Source organism: Mytilus californianus, unplaced genomic scaffold (assembly GCF_021869535.1).
Source record: "Mytilus californianus isolate M0D057914Y unplaced genomic scaffold, xbMytCali1.0.p SCAF_18, whole genome shotgun sequence".
Classification (NCBI taxonomy): Eukaryota; Metazoa; Mollusca; class Bivalvia; order Mytilida; family Mytilidae; genus Mytilus; species Mytilus californianus.
The window spans coordinates 5,200,991-5,226,999 of record NW_026262666.1 but is presented as its reverse complement, the minus strand read 5'-3'; the positions used below and the strand labels follow the sequence as shown (position 1 = coordinate 5,226,999).

General features: G+C 32.6%; 1 protein-coding gene across 4 annotated transcripts in view; it reads left to right on the top strand.

The window, feature by feature from the left end:
* Window positions 1-13,491, top strand: part of LOC127726598 (E3 ubiquitin-protein ligase HACE1-like) — a 67,638-nt gene extending 54,147 nt beyond the window's left edge. For 2 of the 4 annotated variants that reach the window (XM_052234013.1, XM_052234011.1), the window contains 5 exons: window positions 1,464-1,595; window positions 2,009-2,104; window positions 6,161-6,231; window positions 7,105-7,218; window positions 8,423-10,593. In XM_052234013.1, the coding sequence (XP_052089973.1) occupies window positions 1,464-1,595; window positions 2,009-2,104; window positions 6,161-6,231; window positions 7,105-7,218; window positions 8,423-8,525 (516 nt within the window). In that variant the 3' untranslated portion in view covers window positions 8,526-10,593. Of the gene's footprint in view, window positions 1-1,463; window positions 1,596-2,008; window positions 2,105-6,160; window positions 6,232-7,104; window positions 7,231-7,318; window positions 7,544-8,422; window positions 11,953-12,391 lie in introns of those variants that run through there. The other 2 variants (XR_007993605.1, XM_052234012.1) reach the window with 2 other exon arrangements.
* Window positions 13,492-26,009: the final 12,518 nt, after the last annotated feature.

Here is a 26,009-nt window from a genome sequence, read left to right as displayed (position 1 = left end):
CCACTGAATGGAATGAAACCAAACATGTCATAAATGTTTCTTATGAGGTGCTGATGACGTGTTGCTACTTTCTTGCTGATTTACTGTTCAAGATGGCCACAAATTTTTTATTAAATTACTGGGCCAATATTAAACCAAATTTGGCCTCAATCATTATTTGCGTATCTGTTATGATCTTTATCTATTTTTACATGATTTCCAAAACCAAAGAAGATTCAGGTGAGCGACACAGGCTCTTGAGAGCCTCTAGTTAAATTAATCAGTATTAATTTGATATTGAATAAAAATAACTTAGTAATATGGATTAGGTAAAATTATTAGTTTGAAAAATGATAGGAGCGCCCTATACAATTTCAATAACAAACATGGCGGAACGTAAACAAACCACCTCGTGAAATTGAATTTTTTCTCTGATTTCTTGCTTATTGTACTTTATAGTCCGCACCTCTGTCTGGCAGGTTCAATTTTGGAGAATAAAACTGCAGACTATACAAGCCTTTTAAGTGTACAATTTGTTTTGATCCAACGTCATGACAAGGCTTATTGTTGTATGATGTCAGAGGAGTGAAATAACCACGTTTATTTCACATGTGAAATTATCAGTTTTCATTTCACTGGGAAATCAATGTAATTCATTTCAACCAATGTAATAAACTTGATCATTGATCTTCTAGTCTTTCAAAGAAATTTATCATAAATAAAAATAATTATTTTGATTAGAGTCATACACACACAGACAAAAGCACAAACAAGTAGGTAGAGAGTTTTATTTAGATCAAGATTGATGTGATTCCTTTTGTTTAGTACAATTTGATTAGAGTCATACACTCACAGACAAAAGCACAAACAAGTAGGTAGAGAGTTTTATTTAGATCAAGATTGATGTGATTCCTTTTATTTAGTACAATTTGATTAGAGTCATACACTCACAGACAAAAGCACAAACAAGTAGGTAGAGAGTTTTATTTAGATCAAGATTGATGTGATTCCTTTTGTTTAGTACAATTTGATTAGAGTCATACACTCACAGACAAAAGCACAAACAAGTAGGTAGAGAGTTTTATTTAGATCAAGATTGATGTGATTCCTTTTGTTTAGTACAATTTGCAAGAGTTAAACACTCACAGACAAAAGCACAAACAAGTAGGTAGAGAGTTTTAGTTAGATCAAGATTGATGTGATTCCTTTTGTTTAGTACAATTTGATTAGAGTCATACACTCACAGACAAAAGCACAAACAAGTAGGTAGAGAGTTTTATTTAGATCAAGATTGATGTGATTCCTTTTGTTTAGTACAATTTGATTAGAGTCATACACTCACAGACAAAAGCACAAACAAGTAGGTAGAGAGTTTTATTTAGATCAAGATTGATGTGATTCCTTTTGTTTAGTACAATTTGCAAGAGTTAAACAGGTACTCAATTTAAAATTCTTTAATACAGAATTGTGATTTTCTATTTCAGACAGAGTATGCTCAGTTAGTAACAGAATTAAGAATGACAAGAGCCATACAGCCACAGATAAATAGTTTTCTATCTGGTTTCCATCAATACATTCCACAATCACTGATACAAATGTTTGATGAGTATGAATTGGTTAGTATCAGTTATTACAGAAAAAGGCTAGAGACATACACATTTACAACACTGAGGTTATATTTTTTTTAATATGACTTGCAAGTCAGATGTAGATAAAAAATTTCAGTTATTTACTCGCAGCCAATTTAACTAGGAAAGTATTAAATACAATAAATTATTTACCTTTCTAACTTTTAAAGGGAGATAATTAGTCCTAACTATTAATTAATTTAATACATTTCAGTAAATAAATCATTGTCAATTTGTGACAGAGGTATTCTTATATATTGTATGTCACCGAAGAGATGTACTTTATAATTTTTTAATATTGCTTTATTATAACAAAAATAATAAAAATGAGTTTGGTTTCAATTGCAACGAAATTCTATTTTAAAAAAGATGATTTCCTGTATTTTTATGTACTATTTTAGGAGTTAATGTTGTCTGGTATTCCAGAGATAGATATCAGTGACTGGGAGAAACATACAGAATACAATGGCTATGATAGACAATCTCCTGTTATCCAGGTTAGTGTGAAATGATCAGGTGCTCTTTGGAATACACATTTTTAGCTCACCTGGCCCGAAGGGCCAAGTGAGCTTTTCTCATCACTTGGCGTCCGTCGTCCGTCGTCCGTCGTCGTCCGGCGTCGTCCGTCGTCGGCGTTAACTTTTTACATTTTGAACTTCTTCTAGAGAACCACTGAATGGAATGAAACCAAACATGGCATGAATGTTCCTTATGAGGTGCTGACCAAGTGTTGTTACTTTGTAGCCGATCCATCATCCAAGATGGCCGCCAGCGGGGGACTTAGTTTAACATAGGACCCTATGGGAAATGCATACAAATGACTTCTTTTAGAGAACCACTGAATGGAATGAAACCAAACATGGCATGAATGTTCCTTATGAGGTGCTCACCAAGTGTTGTTACTTTGTAGCCGATCCATCATCCAAGATGGCCGCCAGCGGGGGACTTAGTTTAACATAGGACCCTATGGGAAATGCATACAAATGACTTCTTTTAGAGAACCACTGAATGGAATAAGACCAAACATGGCATGAATGTTCCTTATGAGATGCTGACCAAGTGTTGTTACTTTGCAGTCAGTCCATCATCCAAGATGGCCGCCATCGGGGAACTTAGTTTAACATAGGACCCTATGGGAAATACATACAAATGTCTTCTTTTAGAGAACCACTGAATGGAATGAAACCAAACATGGCATGAATGTTCCTTATGATGTGCTGACCAAGTGTTGTTACTTTGTAGCCGATCCATCATCCAAGATGGCTGCCAGCGGGGGACTTAGTTTAACATAGGACCCTATGGGAAATACATAAAAATGTCTTCTTTTAGAGAACCACTGAATGGAATGGAACCAAACATGGCATGAATGTTCCTTATGAGATGCTGACCAAGTGTTGTTACTTTGCAGTCGGTCCATCATCCAAGATGGCCGCCAGCGGGGGACTTAGTTTAACATAGGACCCTATGGGAAATACATACAAATGTCTTCTTTTAGAGAACCACTGAATGGAATGAAACCAAACATGGCATGAATGTTCCTTATGAGGTGCTGACCAAGTATTGTTACTTTATAGCCGATCCATCATCCAAGATGGCCGCCAGCGGGGGACTTAGTTTAACATAGGACCCTATGGGAAATACATAAAAATGTCTTCTTTTAGAGAACCACTGAATGGAATGGAACTAAACATGGCATGAATGTTCCTTATGAGATGCTGACCAAGTGTTGTTACTTTGCAGTCGGTCCATCATCCAAGATGGCCGCCAGCGGGGGACTTAGTTTAACATAGGACCCTATGGGAAATACATACAAATGTCTTCTTTTAGAGAACCACTGAATGGAATGAAACCAAACATGGCATGAATGTTCCTTATGAGGTGCTGACCAAGTGTTGTTACTTTGTAGCTGATCCATCATCCAAGATGGCCGCCAGCGGGGGACTTAGTTTAACATAGGACCCCATGGGAAATACATAAAAATGTCTTCTTTTAGAGAACCACTGAATGGAATGGAACCAAACATGGCATGAATGTTCCTTATGAGATGCTGACCAAGTGTTGTTACTTTGCAGTCGGTCCATCATCCAAGATGGCCGCCAGCGGGGGACTTAGTTTAACATAGGACCCTATGGGAAATACATACAAATGTCTTCTTTTAGAGAACCACTGAATGGAATGAAACCAAACATGGCATGAATGTTCCTTATGAGGTGCTGACCAAGTGTTGTTACTTTGCAGTTGGTCCATCATCCAAGATGGGCGACAGCAGGGGACTTAGTTTAACAAAGGACCTATGGGAAATACATACAAATGTCTTCTTTTAGAGAACCACTGAATGGAATGAAACCAAACATGGCATGAATCTTCCTTATGAGATGCTGACCAAGAATTGTTACTTTGTAGACGATCCATCATCCAAGATGGCTGCCAGCAGGGGACTTAGTTTTACATAGGACCCTTTGGGAAATACATAAAAATGTCTTCTTTTAGAGAACCAATACATGGAATGGAACCAAACATGGCATGAATGTTCCTTATGAGATGTTGACCAAGTGTTGTTACTTTGCAGCCGATCCATCATCCAAGATGGCCGACAGCGGGGGACTTAGTTTAACATAGGACCCTATGGGAAATACATACAATTGTCTTCTTTTAAAGAACCACTGAATGGAATTGAACCAAACATGGCATGAATGTTCCTTATGAGTTGCTGACCAAGTGTTGTTACTTTGCAGGCGATCCATCATCCAACATGGCAGCTAGGGGGGGGGGGGGGGCTTAGTTTAACATAGGACCCTATGGGAAATACATACAAATGTCTTCTTTTAGAGTACCACTGAATGGAATGAAACCAAACATGGCATGAATGTTCCTTATGAACACTGACCAAGTGTTGCTACTTTGTTGCCGATTTACTGTTCAAGATGGCCACCAGGATATTTTATTAAATAACGGGACCAATATTAATCAAAATTTGGCCTCAATCATTATTTGGGTATCTGTTATGATTTTTATCTATCTTTACATGATTTCTAAAACCAAAGTAGAGTCAGGTGAGCGACATAGGCTCTTGAGAGCCTCTAGTTATACGACCACAACAAATTTTTTGGTTCGTATAATGCTATGATGTCTATGTAGTCGTCTGCGTCGTCGTCGTCTAAAGACACATTTGGTTTCCGGATAATAACTTTAGTTTAAGTGCATGGATCTCTATGAAATTTAACCATAAGTTTCAATACCACAAAAGAAAGGTTGGTATTGTTTTTGGGGATGATGATCCCAACCGTTTAGGAATTAGGGGCCCAAAATAAGCATTTTTTCTAGTTTCATGACAATAACTTGTGTATAAGTATTTTGATTGCTCTGAAATTGTACCACAAGGTTCAATTGCACAAGTAGAAGGTTTGGGGGTAATTGCCTAAACCCCCCAAAAAATATTATGGGGTAAAAAAAAATAATTCGGGAGGGGGGGATTTTTTTTCCTCAAGATTTTATGAAATTAAAAAGAAAATTTCTTCATTTTCCCTCAAGATTTAAGAAATTGTCAATTTTCCGAAAAAATATGGGGGTCACAATATTGTGCAACAGCATAGTGTATTGCACAAAAGCAAGAAATCTTCAATTGAATATAAGTTCAAATCATATAACAAATTCCAAGTTCTTTGACTGCATTTATTCTGTGTCAGAAACCTATAATATTGTGTCAAATATTTAATTACAATCCAAATTCAGACCTGTATCAAGCTTGAATATTGTGTCTACTTTTGCTCCAACTGTTCAGGGTTGGACATCTGCAGTCATATCCAGCTGCGCTTAGCATAGCAGTTTATGTATATTTGAAGTAGTTCACTTAAAAAAGAAAATTAGTAAAATTATATATTTAAAACAAAATTATGGTTATGTGGTCAATTAAATGATACAATGCTTTAATTCTTTCTCTGATATTAAAATAGAAATTGTCAAGGTAAACAGACAATATATTTTGTTTAGACAATTGATGTGATGCTACTGATTTTAGATGATAAAGTTTTTTAGGCCTACATCCTTATATAAATAAAAAATTTGTATAAATACTGATTTTTGTCTCGCCTTGACGGGGTCAAAAAGCGAGACATCAGTATGCTGTTTCCGGCGTCGGCTGCGTCGGCATCAACAATGTATTAGTTTGTGATTAGGTCTAGTTTATGGTGAACCACAATTGGTAGGTCAATGATATTTTGTATGCAGTTGTACAAGCATTGGCACATCTCATTTCCATGGAGATTATTTGGCCCTGCCCCCTAAGTCAAGGTCTATTGACTTTGAAACTTTTGCTTAGTTTACATGTATTAGTTTGTGATTAGGTCAGTTTATGGAGAACACTAGTGGTAGGTCAACGATTATTGGTATGCAGTTGTGTAAGGATTGGCATATCTCATTTGCATGGAGAATATTTGGCTTCCTCCCTTAGTCATGGTCTATTGACTTTTCAACATTTGCATTATCAAAATTACAAAAAGGCGAGACATATCTCTGTGATCACAGTTTATTAAATAAATATTTCATACTTTTAGTGGTTTTGGGAAATTGTTGAAGATTTCAGTCAAGAGAACAGAGTTTTGCTGCTTCAGTTTACTACTGGCAGGTAATGTAACCTTAGAACTGCTTACACTTCATTCAAACTTTGGTTGATAATTGTCTCATTGGCAATTATACCACATCTCCTTATTTATATAAAAAAAAAGATAAATTGATTGTTTTTTTTTAATACAGATTTTTTTTTTTGATACACAATCATGACCTTAAAAATTATTTGGTCACAGTTCAATATTTCTTAGCTGTTTGAATTAGTGAATAAGACATTCTATAACACATATAAGTGATTAGTGATGCCAATAATATCTACATGATTAATAGTTATTGACAAATGAAATAAAGATCCATATCTTAACCCAAAACTCATGTTTGATTTACATGGGTTTATCCTCGAACTCTTAAACTATGCATTTTTTGCTCTATTTCTTTTTTCATTGCAAAAGAAGGAACTGTATAAGAAACAATTACTTCTCAGAAATGGTTTCTCAAAATACAGAATTTTGAATTTCACTTACAATCTATAATATTTGCTAAATCCAACCAGTTTTTAACAGGTACGAACTCTAGGTTCCTTTTTAAAATAGTCAATGGAGAGGACAAGAGACTCTTGATGAACTGATTGTTCAAACATTTGTTGTATACTGTGGATTCATTATTATTCGTTGTATACCAATTTTCATGGATTTTGTGAGTTCTAGTGAATCACGAAATTAAGTGTTCAACCAATTACATATTCTACATAAGCCTGTACCTAGACTTCGACAAAACCACGAAATATAGATATCCACCAGCATACAAGTTTTTCTTAATCCAAGAAAATAAATGAATCTACAGTATATGTTTTATATAATTTGTATTTTGTTCATTCCTTGTAAGCTTTAAGACAATAAAGATTATTATTCAATTTTATTTTTAAATACAGTTCCCGAGTACCGTTTGGAGGTTTTGCAAAGTTTGTTGGTGGAGGAGGTCCACAACACTTTACCATAGCTATAGTTCCTTATAAAGAACATACATTACCTACAGCTAGTACTTGGTAAGTTTGTTGGTGAAGGAGGGCCACAACATTTTACCATAGCTATAGTTCCTTAAAAAGAACATACATTACCTACAGCTAGTACTTGGTAAGTTTTTAGGTGGAGGAGGGCCACAACATTTTACCATAGCTATAGTTCCTTAAAAAGAACATACATTACCTACAGCCAGTACTTGGTAAGTTTTTAGGTGAAGGAGGGCCACAACATTTTACCATAGCTATAGTTCCTTATAAAGCACATACATTACCTACAGCCAGTACTTGGTAAGTTTGTTGGTGGAGGAGGGCCACAACATTTTACCATTGCTATGGTTCCTTATAAAGAACATACATTATCTACAGCTAGTACTTGGTAAGTTTGTTGCATTTGGTGGAGGAGGGCCACAACATTTTACCAAAGCTATAGTTCCTTATAAAGAACATACATTACCTACAGCTAGTACTTGGTAAGTTTGTTGGTGGAGGAGGGCCACAACATTTTACCATTGCTATGGTTCCTTATAAAGAACATACATTACCTACAGCTAGTACTTGGTAAGAAATTTCACTCCTCTTTTGTATATATAAAAAAGAAGATATGGTATGATTGCCAATGGGACAACTCTCCACAAGAGACCAAATGACACTGAAATTAACAGCTGTACTTCACCGTACGGCCTTCAACAATGAGCAAAGCCCATACCGCATAGTCAGCTATAAAAGACCCCGAAATCACAAATGTAAAACAATTCAAATGAGAAAACTAACAGCCTAATAGTCTTCTTATTCACTTAGGCTTGTACAGGGTAGTTATAGCCAAGGTCATTCAACTGTTTACTTATGGAGAAGGAATATTAACAGATATTTAAGATTCATTGGAAAAAAATTATAACTATAATGTTATCACTTTAATGTTTGAGAGAAAACAGGCTCAGAGTAAATGAACAAGTTGACTGTTTTACTGATTTTATCAAACCACCAACCATAACACAATCTACATGTATTAGAAAAAAAACCTACTTTCAGTTGGCATTGCTTCAAGCATTATAGCATCATGTTCCACTAATAAAGCATAAAAATGTTTAGGTATTTTCTTGGCATTGCATGCCATCCTTGAGATGGATTCTTTCGCACACATTTATCTTATATATATATTTTTTTACTTTTATGTTATAAGAGAATACACAACTACATTGCACAAGAAAAATCTTTATTGTTTTTATAGTATCAACATGCTGAAAATACCAGAATATAAATCAAAGACTGAGTTACATAACAGACTGATGGTAGCTTTACAGTGTGGTAACCAAGGTTATGCTTTTGCATGAACAGGAAGTGCAAATAATTTTGGGATTGACAATAAAGACCAGTTCTAGATGGAATTTGCTTGTGGAAGAATAAGAATAAATAGTACATACTGATCAAAAAGCAAATTTAGAGAGTTTATAAATGCTATGAAATAGCATATTTAGTAAACAAATAGTAATGGAAAGCTTTCACAATAACCTTCCCATATATGCCTTCTTCTCTACTGTAGAATATATATTAAAAGAGTATAAGCCTTATCTGAAAAAAATGATCTGCTGATGTTCTATATAAAATGTATTGTTACTTTATATGTTTTAAAAAGGTGATAAAAAATCTCAGTTTAAATGCATTTCTGTTTTAAAGGCATGAATTCAAAAATACATAGAATATAATTGAAAACTACTACATTGTACATGGGTTTGTAAAAACCATTCTTTTTTTTTTCTGTATGATGTAATTCTTCAATCGGTATTTTCAAATTTTGGTAAAAGTCAATTTACTTTTGAGTAAATCAAGTGACCATTTTAAAGATTTTAGCCCCTTTTTAATATTAAATTATTCAAGATAAGGCCTACTGTGATATAAAACATATTCAATTGCATTCAAAAGTGTCTGATATCCAACAAAAAATCCATTAGTACTAAATAGTTTTTTAAGTAAAGTTGTCTCTTCGAAAAACTCTGGATTATGAACATCTTGAACTGTTTGAATAACTACTTAAAATGTCCCTTTTATTCAAATAATACTGAAATGGCGTAGTCATTTGAGTTAAGGAGGACTGTTTGATAAATCCTTTAACACATTTTCTGTTAGTAATGGAGAACCAATTTTTTGTCAGATCTAAGGAAAATATTTGATCACAGATTGAATCTGACATCAACTGAATGCAAGATGAAACATCGAAAACTAAAACCTTGTACAACATTCCAGGTTCTGATACTTCAATAGAATGAAACGTAGTACACATGTTCATTATATTGTGAACTATTAAAATTATGTGTCATATTATGGTTTTGACCTCAATTACACAGTTCACTGAACACAGAAATGTGATAGTGAGAAATAAGTACAGTCTCAGGATAAATGTTTTGTAAAGGTAGTTTACCAAGAATCTTTGGAAATATAAGCTTGAAACTTAGTCCACTTGTTAATTGTGAGGTGAACTGTGAATATATATATGACAAATAACACTAACACTGATTTCACATAATCAGATAATAGTGCAAGCAAGCAAGGCAGGGTGTCACATGGAAACATAGTCATGTTACTAAATATTTCATCTATTGATAATAATTGATACATTTTACAACTCCTATAGAATAGTATAGAATAGGAACATGCTGAATATTGGTAACAAACTAGTTCTTAAAAGAGAATGATTTTTTTTAGTATTCATAAGAATAACAGCTAACTAAAGACATGTATATATGTATTTACCAAAAAGGATATCAGATATTATGTAAATATAAGTGAACCATTTGTTAAAGTACTAATATTGTATTGTTTTGTTCTAAGTTCTGTTTTACTTGAATTAATAGTTGTTTATATTGTTCATTTTTTTTTATTTATTTGATTTCCTATTTTAATAGATGTTTCATCCAATAACTTGCTGTGATACTTTTGTAAGCATCATATTATGACTAACATTTTGATAATGTCTAAAGATTTGACCAAAGTTGTTTGAATGACTAGTCAAAATTTAATATTTAGGTCTCTTTTATTTTCTTTTTTGAATATTGTACAAAGTGATTATTTTTTGCTCACCTGGCTCTATAGTGAGCTACTGCGATCACTTGGACTCTGTAGTCTTTTAACTTAAAAAAAAAAAAAAATCGTTTCCTCTGTAACATGTTGTCAGACCAATTTCACCAGACTTGGGTTATATGATCTTTAAGGAATCTAGTACGATGTATGTGTTTTTTATGCCTCATTTATGGTCATTATGTTTTTTGGTCTGTACATCAGTTCGTTCTGTCGTCTGTCCCGCTTCAGGTTAAAGTTTTTGGTCAAGGTAGCTTTTGATGAAGTTGAAGTCCAATCAATTTGAAACTTAGTACACATGTTCCCTATGATATTATCTTTCTAATTTTAGTGCCAATTTAGAGTTTTGACCCCAATTTCACGGTCCACTGAATGTAGAAAATGATTGTGGGAGTGGGGCATCTGTGTACTGTGGACACATTATTGTTTATTCTTGTCCTTCAATCAACATGTTAAAAAATAAAACAAGGGTGAATGCATGAATTGTCTTGTATCTTGATAACCATTTTAGATCGAGAAAATGAGAGCGACTGAAATGTTCAGAATGTGAAAATAGTCTTACTTTCTAAATTCACCAAAACTATCAGATGACTTATCTTAGAAATTATTGTCCTTAATTGATGATTGTTGACTACTTTTTTTCCTTTTGTATAACAAATTGTCATACCTAGGAAAAAATTGTAAAGTTAAAAAGTGATTAGCAATATAGAATCTAAACAATTCTTTAGACCAAAACCATTGAATGACTTCTTGTAGTAGTTATTGCCTTTAAATGATGATTTTTGTCGAGCCTGCGACTTTTGTCGCAGAAAGCTCGACATAGGGATAGTGATCCGGCGGCGGCGGCGGCGGCGGCGGCGGCGTTAGCTAACTTCTTAAAAGCTTTATATTTTAGAAGGTGGAAGGTCTGGATGCTTCATACTTTGTATATGGATGCCTCATGTTACGAAGTTTCCTTCAGTCACATGTCCAATGTCCTTGACCTCATTTTCATGGTTCAGTGACTACTTGAAAAAAAAGTTAAGATTTTTTGTAATGTTAGATTCTCTCTTATTATAAGTAATAGGATAACTATATTTGGTATGTGCGTACCTTGCAAGGTCCTCATGCCCGTCAGACAGTTTTCACTTGACCTCGACCTCATTTCATGGATCAGTGAACAAGGTTAAGTTTTGGTGGTCAAGTCCATATCTCAGATACTATAAGCAATAGGTCTAGTATATTCGGTGTATGGAAGGACTGTAAGGTGTACATGTCCAACTGGCAGGTGTCATCTGACCTTGACCTCATTTTCATGGTTCAGTGGTTATAGTTAAGTTTTTGTGTTTTGGTCTGTTTTTCTTATACTGTATGCCATAGGTCTACTATATTTGGTGTATGGAATGATTGTAAGGTGTACATGTCTAGCGGGCAGGTGTCATTTGACCTTGACCTCATTTTCATGGTTCAGTGGTCAAAGTTAAGTTTTTGAGTTTTGGTCTTTTTTTCTAATACTATGTGCAATAGTTCAACTTTATTTGGTATGTGCGTACCTTGCAAGGTCCTCATGCCCGTCAGACAGTTTTCACTTGACCTCGACCTCATTTCATGGATCAATGAACAAGGTTAAGTTTTGGTGGTCAAGTCCATATCTCAGATACTATAAGCAATAGGTCTAGTATATTCGGTGTATGGAAGGACTGTAAGGTGTACATGTCCAACTGGAAGGTGTCATCTGACCTTGACCTCATTTTCATGGTTCAGTGGTTATAGTTAAGTTTTTGTGTTTTGGTCTGTTTTTCTTATACTGTATGCCATAGGTCTACTATATTTGGTGTATGGAATGATTGTCAGGTGTACATGTCTAGCGGGCAGGTGTCATCTGACCTTGACCTCATTTTCATGGTTCAGTGGTCAAAGTTAAGTTTTTGAGTTTTGGTCTTTTTTTCTAATACTATGTGCAATAGTTCAACTATATTTGGTATGTGCGTACCTTGCAAGGTCCTCATGCCCGTCAGACAGTTTTCACTTGACCTCGACCTCATTTCATGGATCAATGAACAAGGTTAAGTTTTGGTGGTCAAGTCCATATCTCAGATACTATAAGCAATAGGTCTAGTATATTCGGTGTATGGAAGACTGTAAGGTGTACATGTCCAACTGGCAGGTGTCATCTGACCTTGACCTCATTTTCATGGTTCAGTGGTTATAGTTAAGTTTTTGTGTTTTGGTCTGTTTTTCTTATACTGTATGCAATAGTTCAACTATATTTGGTGTATGGAAATATTTTATGATCTATTTGGCAGTCACGCAGGTTTTATTTGACCTTGACCTCATTTTCAAGGTTCATTGCTCAGTGTTAAGTTTTTGTGTTTTGGTCTGTTTTTCTTAAACTATAAGCAATAGGTCAACTCTATTTGTTGTATGGAAGAATTGTTAGCTGTACATGCCTGCCTAGCATGGGTCATCTGACCTTGACCTCATTTTCATGGTTCATTGGTCAATGTTTAGTTTACTTGGTTAATGTTAAGTTTATGTGACTGTTGTAATAAAGCTTTATATTTAGGACTATCAACATAATATCAATGATTAGTAAAGAAGGCGAGACATTTCAGCGTGTGCACTCTTGTTTACCAATTTGCTTGTTACTGATTATTTTGTCAAACAACTGTAATAGATAGCTTTGAAACTAAAAAACTGGAAAAAATTATCAGCAATATTAGTTCTAAAGTAGTGCTAATATGACCAAAATCATTTGATGAATACTTACAGGAGTTATTACATTTAAATGATAAGACTGTCCGTCCACCATTAAGTTGTTGTGTGGAACTTTAACCACGCCAACTAACTGATTAAATGACAATGTTTGGGTGTTTTGTCGATTATTTTGAAACTATTATAGATTAATAAAAAGTCCATTAGAAATGCTATTTTTGGATAGGAAAAATATAATGTATAGATATAATGGATGTAACTAAGAATTGAATTTAGTTAACAATGTAATGTATAATTTGTTATTGTTGTTTGTTCTTTATTTGTTCTTATTTTAGGACATGTTGTTGTCTTTTTTTATTGTTTTTTTTCAAATGCCTCTTTGGTATCTTCTCTCTCTCTTTTCTAAAAGAACTAAAATAACAAAGATCTATGTTGCCTACCTTTCCAGACGTAATTGTAGAAGGTTAAATCTTTGATTTGTGATTAACCTGTCGTTTTGAATGCAATTAAAATTTGATTATATGCCATTAATTTATTATTATTATTATTTTTTGTGCATTTTCATTTTGCGAGTAATGGTTTACTATAAATTCAAGTGGCTTGTATACAAACCACAAGTACAAGTTTTAATTGTCCCCTGTGCAAGGCGTTGCGGGGGACATAGAAATACTGTGCGTCCATTTGTCCACCTGTCTGTCATACATTTGTGAGTCACATTCGGTCTAGTTAGCGTTCTGACGTGTACAATTCTTGCCAGATTTTTATGAAACTTATATTATAGGTTTATATCATCAAAGTCTTGGACGAGTTTGAAAATCAGTGCTGATCAATTATTTTTAAAAGAGTTATGCCCTTTGGATACATTAATTATATAGAAAATTTTATCGTTAGTGGTCTTATTTGTTCAATTCTTGCAAGGTTTTTATGAAATTTATATCATAGGTTTATATTAGCAATGTCTTTGACGAGTTCGAAAAACAGTGCTGATCAATAATTTATAAAAGTGTTATGCCCCTTGGAAATATTAATTATATGAAAAATTGCCTTATGAGTACTCTAATGTGATTAATTCTTGCCAGGTATTTATGAAATTTATATCATCATAGTCTTTGACAGTCTAAAAATCAGTGCTGATCAATTATTTTTAAAAGATTTATGGCCCGTTGAAATATTGATTATATGGAAAATTGCCTTGTGAGTGCTCTCAAATGGTCAATTCTTACCAGAATTTTTTGAAACTTATATCATTGGTTTATATCAGCAATGTCTTTGACTTTGCAAAATAAAACAAGTTCTGATGAAATAGTGATTATAATGGAAATCACATTGCATTTGCTCTGAAGCCTTCATTTCTCTAATTATATATATATAAGATGTTAATAAAAGATTTGAATAACAAAAAGTATGCCTTTTTTAGTTATTGCCCTTGTACCTTAGATAGATAAAATATGTGCAACGTGGAGGACATTGGAACTGTTCATTTATAAAAATTAAATGTTTCCTCCTTTCAGGAAAAGTATTATGGCTCCATTATGATTTTTAAGAAATGAATGATCTATTTAATTTTTCTGTTGCAGGTGAATTTTTGTTAAATACTTATATTTATGACATATAATTTTGGAATATTGAATGTTTCAAATCAGACATATTTTTTATTGTAGTTGATTGATACATATATTTTAAATATTTTTAAAGCAATTAAAATAAGAATTAGAGAGAAACTTTTAGTCTATTAGCTAAGTCCAGTTTATAGGCAGAATTGATCACTTCATGGTAAAAGCATTAAACTTTGCATATTGTTATAACATTTTTTGATATGGATTGAGCCACGAAAAAAAATGCAATATGGCTGCTAAACTAAAAATAGCCAATATAAGGTACTGGGAATACATCACCATACTTTTGATAATTTCTTTCAATATGCAAGAGTTTAATACATTTTCAAGTATGATATCAAACGAAAGGCAAGGATATTTGCTTTCTTACTTATCAGGTTTTCAGCTTTGCTGTTCATAATTCCTCTCACAATTGAAATATACACTCCTACCCCATGGAAAATCGACAAAAATGCTAAAAAAACGTGTTCCCAAATAAATAAGATATAACCACTAATTAAAAAAAAATATATTCTGGTTGTTATGTTTTAACGGCATATAGTTTGTGCCATTTGCCATATTTAAAGCAATGTATGTAGTAAAAAAATCGAGGAACATGGGAAAGGAGTAGGCCCATTACGACCCCATTTTGGCCCCTAAATAGAGCATTTTACAAAAATTTGTTAAAATTGTGTAAACTTTAAGCATTTTGTTGGAAAGAAGAATACTTTTGTTACATAAATATCGACTGTTTTTGACAATATAATGCATATGCATTAATTCATGCAAAATTAACTGAAATCTTCACAATTTTAGCATTTGTGCTTATTTTTAGGCAGTGGTTTTTGTCTACAATATAAGTGGCTGCACTTGTGTTCAGTCTTAATATATGTTGTTGAGACTGAACATGAATGTGGCCACTTTCATTTTAGACAAAAATCATCGGAAAAGTGTCGTTTTGTAGCATATTTGATAGATTTTTCATATTTAAGCTTGAATTAAAGCGTCATGAAGGACCAAATCAGTTGAAATCTCTTACATAAACTAATTGAATCAACTGAAGACGACATTGAAGTGTTTAAAAAATGTCAACAATCTTTCATTAGATGTACTTCAAATTTTAGGCCAAAATAAGCCCTTACCGGACCTTCCCTTTTCAGATTTGCAGATGTTTGAATTTCTTACCTTATTTTGTTTTATTGTTATTTGTTTTATTTGTTTGCATTTTCTGGGTCAACTTTAATGTCCATTTTTCGTAATTATATGTCCTAAAAATTTGATGCTGAGTTATCGTCGTCAACAATTAATTACCTTGTGATTAGGTCAGTTTATTGGGACACATCTCATTTTCACTGAGATTATTTGGCATCAACCCCTCAATATATAAGTTGGTGTTGGTTTTAAAAAACAATCCTGACGTCTGTATCCATATTTTTATGTTGAGATACCCTGTGTCACAATTAGGGCCACGAAACTTGATTACTAAGATAAATTAGAAAAAAAAAGTTTATATTTATTTTTGAAAATCTGAATAGATATACCTTTAATTCATTGTTCTTTCACACAACGATATGTTTATATTAAAAAAATTTATAATACAAAAAAAAACTGTTGTCAAGATTGTTTAAAAAAAGAAGGTTTTCTATAGAATGCAATGTTTATATAAAGTACAATAATTTCTTCACATGAAATTGCAAACATTAATTCCAATTTTCAGAATTTTGGGTCCTTAATGCTCTTCAACTTCATACTTTATTTTGCCTTTTTAATTTTTTTGATTTGGGGTCTTATGTAGACGAAAAACGCGCTTCTGGCGTACAAAATTTTAAACCTGGTATCTCTTATTAGTTTATTTATATTTGACGTCGTAATTCGTTAGGTCTTTCATTTTAGATTATGGGTCAAAGCTTCAGAATAAACTAAAGAAATAGATTGATACATTTAATTCGAATAATTTTTACTATTTTTTTTTTGTGTAAATCGATCTCAACAAATCAAGGTAATAACTCAAAGATTGGAAATCCGGTGTATTGATATACATTGCAATGCAAATCCACATTCCATCAAAATATCACAGCAGGAAATAGGACACACTTGGAAAAGTGACAGTCCAGACGACGATACTGGTATCTAAAGATCTAAGACCACGATAATATGTCGCTAGTAAGTTGAGGCACATACACATCGTATCGCACAATTAATTTATGATGGTGACTGGCAAACTTGTATGTATTATGTGCTAAAAAGGCATTAAAGCGTGCAAAAGATATGTATCTTTGTATTTGTAAATACTTTTATCATCTATTCTTTATATCTGAATAGATATTGTGAAATGTAGACGAACTGTGGATAGATATAAACCTTGACAACATGTTATATAGGTCGACTTTAAAAATAGATTGATTTATTCAAAATCTTGATTTAATGTACATAAAAGTTGATATATACATATTGAAAGTCATTGTAATACAGAAATAAAACAAAACCTAAAGAGTGTATGGAAAGTCTTCAATGTAATGTAATGTTTCTAAGAACAATTTATTTATAAAAAATGGTTAATATGAAAGGCATACAACTTTTGACGTCGTAATTCGAATATTTATTCATTTAAAGTTCATACTCGTTTATAAAGAACACCTCGATGGTTTAATTTACAACCTTCACCCGTTCGATAATTAGTGCGTATACTACTATAATGCAATTGGTATGCATTGGATAATAACGGATTACAAATGGAACACAGACAAGAAAAGTAAGTACAGTTTGAGAACTCTTTTTAATGCGTGTTTCTCTTAACAAAATGTTTTTTAAAGTGTAATTCTAAGGTGCATTACAAATGGAGAAAAATGACTGTTTACACCTTGAAAACTACTCTAAATACAGACAAACTAGTGCAGTTGGGAAAATTTCAAGGTCTAGCATCCATTAGATATATAAATGCATGTTTTGTTTCAGAAAGATAAAATCTTTTTTTTTTATTTTGATTAGCATTTTGTTCCCAGAAGATGGTTAAATAAACAAACACCGAAATTCTTTTGATACCGTCCATTCAGGTACACTATTACAATCACCTATTGATATGAGCATATCAATTGTCATTCTATTGTTCACATTAATCAATACAGTGCAAAAATTGTTACATTTGGTGAAATTTTTTTTTGAAACAAAATATGCATTCAACTAGTAAATAACTGGTGAATGCAAGGCTTTAAAACTTAAAACTGCGCAGGTTTGTCTGTACGCATAGATGTTTTCGAGATGTAAACACAGCCATTTTTGTACATTTGTTCTCGGATTGCCCTACCACTTTTTAAGTTAATTATAATCACGTCAGATTTTTAAAATCTTTTAACAGTAATAAGTTGATCCCTTTAGCTAGCAAGGAATGTTATTGAATGAATGGGAAATGTTAAAAAGTATAACAAAAAATGCCAACTCCAAGGCAAATTCACAAAGAGGAAGTCCATTAAAACTGACAAAATAAAATCAATTACCAGAATAAGTGAAAAACAACTGCCATATTCCTGACTTTTTTTAAGGCGTTTTCCCACGCCTTGTTAACCATCAAATCTCAACCAAATGGTTGAGCGAGAAAAAAGTTTACTGGCACCTCCTGTTGAGCTTTTCTGGTACAAAATATAAAAAAATATAGATAGGGTAGGTCGACTTTTCATACATTTATTGTCAATCTGTAAATATTTTGTTAAATAGGAGAATGTCATGCCATAGATAATTAAATGAGAGCTTGTCTCCTTCATTACTCGGACCAGTGTAATTTGAAATGACATCGGAATGACTTCTCCCGCAGGTAAGTGCGGCCAGTTCAGTGAGGTTTTGACAAAATGACAATGAGTTCATTAATACGTAACGTATATATCAGTATATAAGTGTTCTTCTTAACCAATATAAACCTTTTTTTTTTCTATTTCTTACGAATTTATCTTTATTACGCTGAATATGTAATAAAGTATGTCAGGTTGAGATTGTGTGGTATCGGTTGTGATATTCCGGAGCAATGTTGAGATCTTCTTGTAATAGGGGTGGCCACTGGCTTATCACAAAAACTAGACACCCTTGCGTACAGGAAATATTTAATAGGTGGTTAGAATATAACCCTGCAATTAACAATATAATATGTATAAACACATGTATTAAACAATAATATCACATTATGCATTAAAAGACAATTGTACATCTAGTCCCTGATAATTAACAGTAAATTAATAAAAGTGCTATTGCAAAGTATCACAAATACATAAGTATAAAAAGAAGGTTATTCTTTATAATAAATTGCTATAATATTCAGTATACAATATTCGAACAATTATTTAATAGTATTTCTATATTAATACGTTTATCAAACTGTGAAAGTTTCAAGAAGGTAAACATTATAAAACACTGATTAAATACCACGATCAAGATCAATCATTATTCAATCATTGGTTACATTATAACATAAAACTTTTAATTACCTGTCTATGGGACTTAGGTTATAATACCACACGTACAGGTAACAATGATTCAACTTTCAACATTTAAATCTGAAAAATACATATTTGAACAAATTCTCACTACCCTTCGTAATAAGACAATAAAATAATACACACTATGTCTTAGATGTATAGTTATTTTATATTCAAAACAAATATAATACCAGTTACTATAAATTACAAAAGTAACACGAAAAGGGGGGACTTTATACAACTGTCAAGTATTAAGTATGGAAACTTCATAGAGTTTGCAATTTAACATCCAAATCACTCAATACATTATATTAAAATTATGAGATATTAATATTAAAATGAAGTAATGTTGTTAACAATTTCATTACTATGGTACAGGACATCTGATTGTATAATTTTATAATCTTTTTGAACATCAAGTGTATTTATTAATACAAATATAAATACCTTTATTCTTAGAGACAACATGAACATTTCCTAATAAATAATCACAGAAATATAATAAATTTCCGAAAGTTACACAAGACAAAATGATCCAGTGCTTTCTCTCAAACAATATCAAAATTTTATAATTTCCCTCGGTCAAATCTAACCAATCAAAAAATAGAATTAATCCCTTGTGACATAATCGTCCAATGAAACTCCTGTACCAGATCTACATAACACAGATATACGAAATGACATCACAAGACTTACATCACAACTACACAGTCGATATGACATCACAATAATAAAAACATGTATATAAAGTATTGATCACCTGTATTAATCTACTGTTTATGTCCATACTTTCGTAATAAATCAACACTACATATATTTTAAACTACAATTATCTGGACATGGAAAATAATAAATAATGAAATATATGTACATTGCAAATAAATAATTTCAATATATAAATGAACCTATCACGTATGTAATAAAGTATGTCAGGTTGAAGTTGTCTGGTATCGGTTGTGATATTCCGGAGCAATTCTGTTAAATAAAACTTCCACCTAGTTTATAATCAATCGGATACGACTGCTAAAATGCATGAACCCTCGGTATAGGGTTTGTCATTATAGCTTGTTTCTTGTTTTGACATTAGTTTTGTATGATCGAGTCCTGTTGGTCTATTTATACAGATACTAAATAGTAGTGGCTGTTTTTAAAGCATAGAAAACGAGATGTAAAGTCTAGCGCTGAAGAGCTGAAGATGTTAAGTACTAAGCGCTGGAGAAATAAAGTCTAGCGCTCAAGATGTAAGGTATTTCGCTGTAGATGTAAAGTCGAGCGCTGTAGGTATTAGGTAGCAATACACAGTTAGGAGTTTGGTTTCGCGATTCGGCCCCGTTGAATTTGTCAAATAAGAAAGTTGGCGTGCAATAAAATTTATTCTTAAATAGCTGAAGAATAATATCACTTTCAAAAGGGCTTTATATGAATATCAAGATTGTTTTTCGCGTGTTTCCGAAGAAAAAGGTTAACTAAATCTGTAAATTTTAGTCACTTGCATTGCTCTATTTAGTTCAGACGCATATGTACAGAAATATCAATTGGATTTAGGTTTTGAAAAAAGAAAAAAGTGAAAGGCAGTTATTAAGTTTATTTAAGAGAACGATATATATCAATAAAATAGTACATAATTTATCCAAGCAGTTAACTTTAGTATGAAATATACCATAATTATTAATTTACGTTTTACTACAAAATTCTAAGTATCTGAACAAAAGTCTTTATCCGGTAACTGATCAAGCAATGTAACGAATATCAGTAGAACGCCTTTTGTCAACGATCATTATTTAAAGTAATCAATTCACACACTTTAATTATATATAGAGATAATCATAAATTAAAAAATAACGCATTACAATCACAGACAAGAGCACGTAAATAAATAAATAAAAAAACTTGTAAATATAGAAAACAGCTTTCTATAAATGTGAAGTGCTTCAATCAAGTAACTGGCGATAAGGATTCTAACAGATGTATTATTTGATATTTCTTGCAAATACCAACTGAAAGTTAAACTATAAACACTTTCATACTCATGGGAACCTAACTGGACTTTAATATACGTTTTCCTAACACTTGCATATCTTTCAATCCAAGATGAAAAAAATTAAAGCACATCTATTGAAGACTTATGATAAGAATATAACTGACCTAAAAAAAAGAATGGTTTCCCGTATAAGAATAATAAATATATAAATCACAACAAAAGTGTCTGTATTCTATATATTTGCAATGGAATTGAAAAGAATAACTCACTACCAAAGAAGTTCACGTAGTAGCAATCGGAATGAAGAAAAGGAAAACCCAGGATGTGAGTACTAAAGGAAGTAGAATCAAAGTACTGTCATATCGTTAACTATGTCAAAGGCAGCTAATAAGTAAACTCGTGAACGAATATTTACTTTCATTTACTACTATTTAAGTTTAAGCTGGATCGTCGCGGTTAAAAGTGATGTATATTTAATGCATGCTGGAAATAGTTGAATGTTAATTACAGAAATAGTTCATCGCTTCTATGTAAATTTTAATAACTTGAACATTATGTTTTGGTGATCACATATTGCTTACAATTTAGAAGTGATATACATATGGTTACTGCAATGTTGATTGAATGTTGGATATCGATCGATTTGAGATCAAAGAAGCCTAGTGTTGTTTCCACCCTTGCAAACATATCCGGGTGCGGGATTTTCTCCCTTTAATGGGTCATTGGTGGTCTTCGGCTGCTTTCTGCTCTTTGGTCGGGTTGTTGTCTCTTTGACACATTCACCATTTCCGTTCTCAATTTTATTTTTAATGTAATCTAATATTACAGATCCCTTACTTCGGATAGTAATTAACTTTCCCTGTCAATAAATCCTGTCTGGCTCATGCAATTTCAGTTATAAATTGTTATCTAGATTTTTATCTTCTTAAATTCAATTTTAATTTGAGATTTAAACATTGCATGGTACTGTTGAAAACAATTTAAATTTAACGAGCGTTTTTTTTTTCTCATTTCGTAGTTCCTTCCTGTCTAGGAACACTCGGATGAGACCGATAAATTATATTTAAAGTATCTGTACACTTTAAAACACATTAAATCCTTAGTAACATATGAATGAACCAAAATATACACAACTAAAAACAAAACAAAACCACAAACCATTATATATATATGCTTGTGATTTTTACAGTGTTTGTCACGGTTAATTTACGGTGGGCCGTGAAACTTATCCGTGACAATGCCGTGGAATGACTGTCGTGAAAAGGCTATGAAAAATTTGTGAAAAGGCCGTGAAGAGGTGCCACATGACTTGGGTGAAAAGACCGTAGAAACCCTGTGAAAAAAAAAATGTACACCGTGAAAAAGTCGTGATAATGCATTATGTGCCCATCGTGAAAAGACCGTGAAATGTAGACATAGTACAGTATATGCCTTTATTTGTCGTGAAAAGGCCGTGAAAAGGTGCCAACTGAAAACTTGGGTAAAGAGACCGTAGAAACCCTGTGAAAAACAAAAATGTACACCGTGAAAAAGTCGTGATAAATTATGTGCCTATTGTGAAAAGTACATATACTACTGTGATTAATAGCCATTCACTGATTGTGACAACTCCTGTAAAATGTTAAATGTATTTTTCAGCATGTTCAGGCCATAGTTTAACAAAAAATTTAAATGCTGTTTCAATCAAGTGAAGTGAAATGCCTGAAATCCTAGTGTAAACATCTACAGACAACTTATTTAAGTACAATGCAAGTGAGACTATGAAAAACCATATTAAAATGCTGTATTTTTTTTAGTAATAATTGTGACAAAGAATAAAAAAATTAATTTTAATAGAACCGTAGTAATTATGTAAAGAAAACATAAAAGCACACACATGTCAATGTGATTAAGTAGCTAAAGTCAGCTGTAACATGTATTGTAGAAATTTTGTACATCTCTTGGGTCTGATTTTACCACTTCAGCAATATTTGTCTAATGTAATCCATCACTTCACTGCCCTTTTGAATAACTATTCCAGAAAAACATTTATAGAAGTTCCTGTTAATTCCCAGGAAATACTTTTAACTGAAAAGCTCTTCTTTCCAACTGGATTCCTGAACTATTTTATATAAAGACTGCTATATCCTTTTGCTCTTCATTCCTAGAATAAATAAAGAAACATTACATATATTATACATGTATATAAAAAAAACTATTTATATATTCAAATTAATTTTTGGCATTTATGTACATACATGTACTTAAAACAGCTACAATATTATTCCATGCAATACAGGACTTCACGGTTAATGACCCCATATTGAAATTAATAGGGGGCAGATTTTCATACTGGAGGTGAAAATGGTATGAAAAATACTAAAAAACATCATTGAAACAGAACAGCCACTTGGAAACATGCATAGGTTTTCCCATATTTTCATACCATTTTCCAGAAAATCTGCCCCCTATCCAATATATATGGCATCATTAGTTAACGAAGTTCTGTATTGTCAACTTATATTATTTTTTTAAAGATTTTTTTATAGACTAAAGACACTTTTAAGACTGACTATCAAATTTAAATGTTTCTTTGAAGTAACAATATGTATGGCTAAAGCCAAACTTGTCTAGATTAAGTGGCCGTAATGAGTCACAGCTATTTATTTTACAGGAGGCCAGGGGCGCAGCAACTTTTACTGCAGGCAAATTCGCCATACCAATTATTTTTTAAACACCTTATTGCCATACCAATTATTCTTATGATATGGCACAAACCCTTCTAGAAAGGACATTTTGCCGTACAAATATTAAATACTTCCCTGCTACGCCTCTGATTAATCCCTTTTGAACTCTGTGTCCCGACGGCCAAGTCAGAAAATACTTAAATAGCTCCCGACACATTCAAAGGGGGTTATGCCTCTGATTATCAGAGTGAACTCCATTTCAGAGATACTTATTGCTATTATAATCATTTCCAATTATCTATGTCTATGTCTACGTAGTGTACTGTACATAAATGTCATTTTTTCTTATGTGGCCAGTGTTGGGAAAAAGGACCCCCCTTTTTCCCCAAATACATAAACAAAACAAAACCGTAATCGTATTTAAAGGATCCGGTAAGTCTTACAAAACATTAACCGAAATAATTAAAGGAATCAAGTGCAACAGACTCAAATATAAGTGAATATATCACATGCATGTTTGCGCGGTTTCTGCAAATTCAGTGAAAATCAGTTCAACTTCAATGGAAATGCTCACAAACGTCATCAACATTTTGGTGATATGATGCATAAAAGAATAAAATATTAATAACTTAACTTACCTCAAACTTGCTGTCACTCGTCTTGCACCTATAGAGTAAATATTAATCGACCTTCGGCGTCTTTCATTTCCAATTCAGGGGAATATAATTAAGGGGGAAGGAAACCAATGATACTATGCTTGGAAGATTTTGTTCGAACCTCTCTGGATTTGACTATAATTTATGAGAAAATATCAGAGCTGTTCGAAAAATAATTTGTGTCATGCTATTGGTTTAAAAGTTTTGACGGAAGTATGACAATAAGTTATAACATATGAATATTTATATATTTGAACTCTGTTTTTCTATCACTAAAAGGTCAATACACAGTTTTGTTTATCTAGGCGGCGTATTAATCACAACCACGCGCCACATCGTTCCTCCATTATACTGTTGTAGATAGTATAACCATAACCGACAGTGTTTTTTTTATTAATTAATTTGTTTTTTCTGCTTTTTGCTGTTTTTTTTTTTTGTGTGTGATCGAATTAATAGCAGATAGTTTGTCGTTAATCTGCAATACTTCCTGTACATCTTAAACTTGGTCCGCGGTGTATATGACTGACTGTTTCATTTTACCAAGGATTTGATTTCACTATACAAATCCTGGATTTTACCATAGATGTATGTTTTTTTATACAGCTATGATTTTATGTACGGTTGTTTTTTTCTCTACCTTACACTAGTCAGGAAACGTGCGCATTATCCTTTTTTTTAAAGGTTTTTGGTGATATTTTCATTTTTCTTTATGTTTTTTTTGGGGGGGGGGGGGGGTGCATTTAATAGTAAAAACGGTATATAGAAAATAAAATATAAGAAATAGTAAAATAAGCAATGAAAATATCAGAAAACAGAAATAGAAAGTATTGACTCCGAGGTCATAAATGATTGGGCTATTATATTATAATTCATGCAATTTAAATTTTATGACTCCCTTTCTATTTCTTTTTAATAATCGCTGTAGCCGTAACCTTTGATATTGGTATTGTGTTTGAAGTTTAACACACGGTTTTCATTACCTGTATGGTTTATTCCTATTATTAAAGAATTTGTCAGTTTAACTGATTGTAATTTTTCTCATTATGAATTTAAAAATTTGAACTCTCGGTAGGTGGTACTTCGGTACGTGATCCTTTCACAAAACTCAAGCTAGGATATGCAGATATACGAATGAATATGTTTTGTATAAATTCATGATTTCCCTTAATACGTTATTTCATATCTTACTTTTTTTAATACACGGGTTGGCAAGCGATCCGATAGGTATTTATTTTTCTTTCATTGGATAAATAATCCTACTTATTTGTATTGATGACGAAAAGGGAAGTTACCACAGATGTAGGCCAGCCCTACATGCATTTGCTCCAGTTCCAATGTGTGTTTTCAAAATACTCTTGAAGAGTAATGTATATGCATTGCTTTACATCATATTTTACCCTGTTTTCATCTTCAACCAATGTTTCATATACCATATCCGGTGCTGATCCAGGATTTAAAAAAAGGGAGAACCACTAAATAACATCAGGAGTGGGGCACACGGTCTATATGCAAGAGACATGTAGTCCCATAAGGGTGGGCGGGTCTACTTGTCTACCCATCCCCTCACCTCAATCCAATTATGTATGGATTAAGGTGGAGGGCATAGAATGCGTACGCCCCCTTTAATTGGATAATATATCATTGTTTAGCATTAAATCGTACAAGCAATTCTGGACCGCCCCAAATCT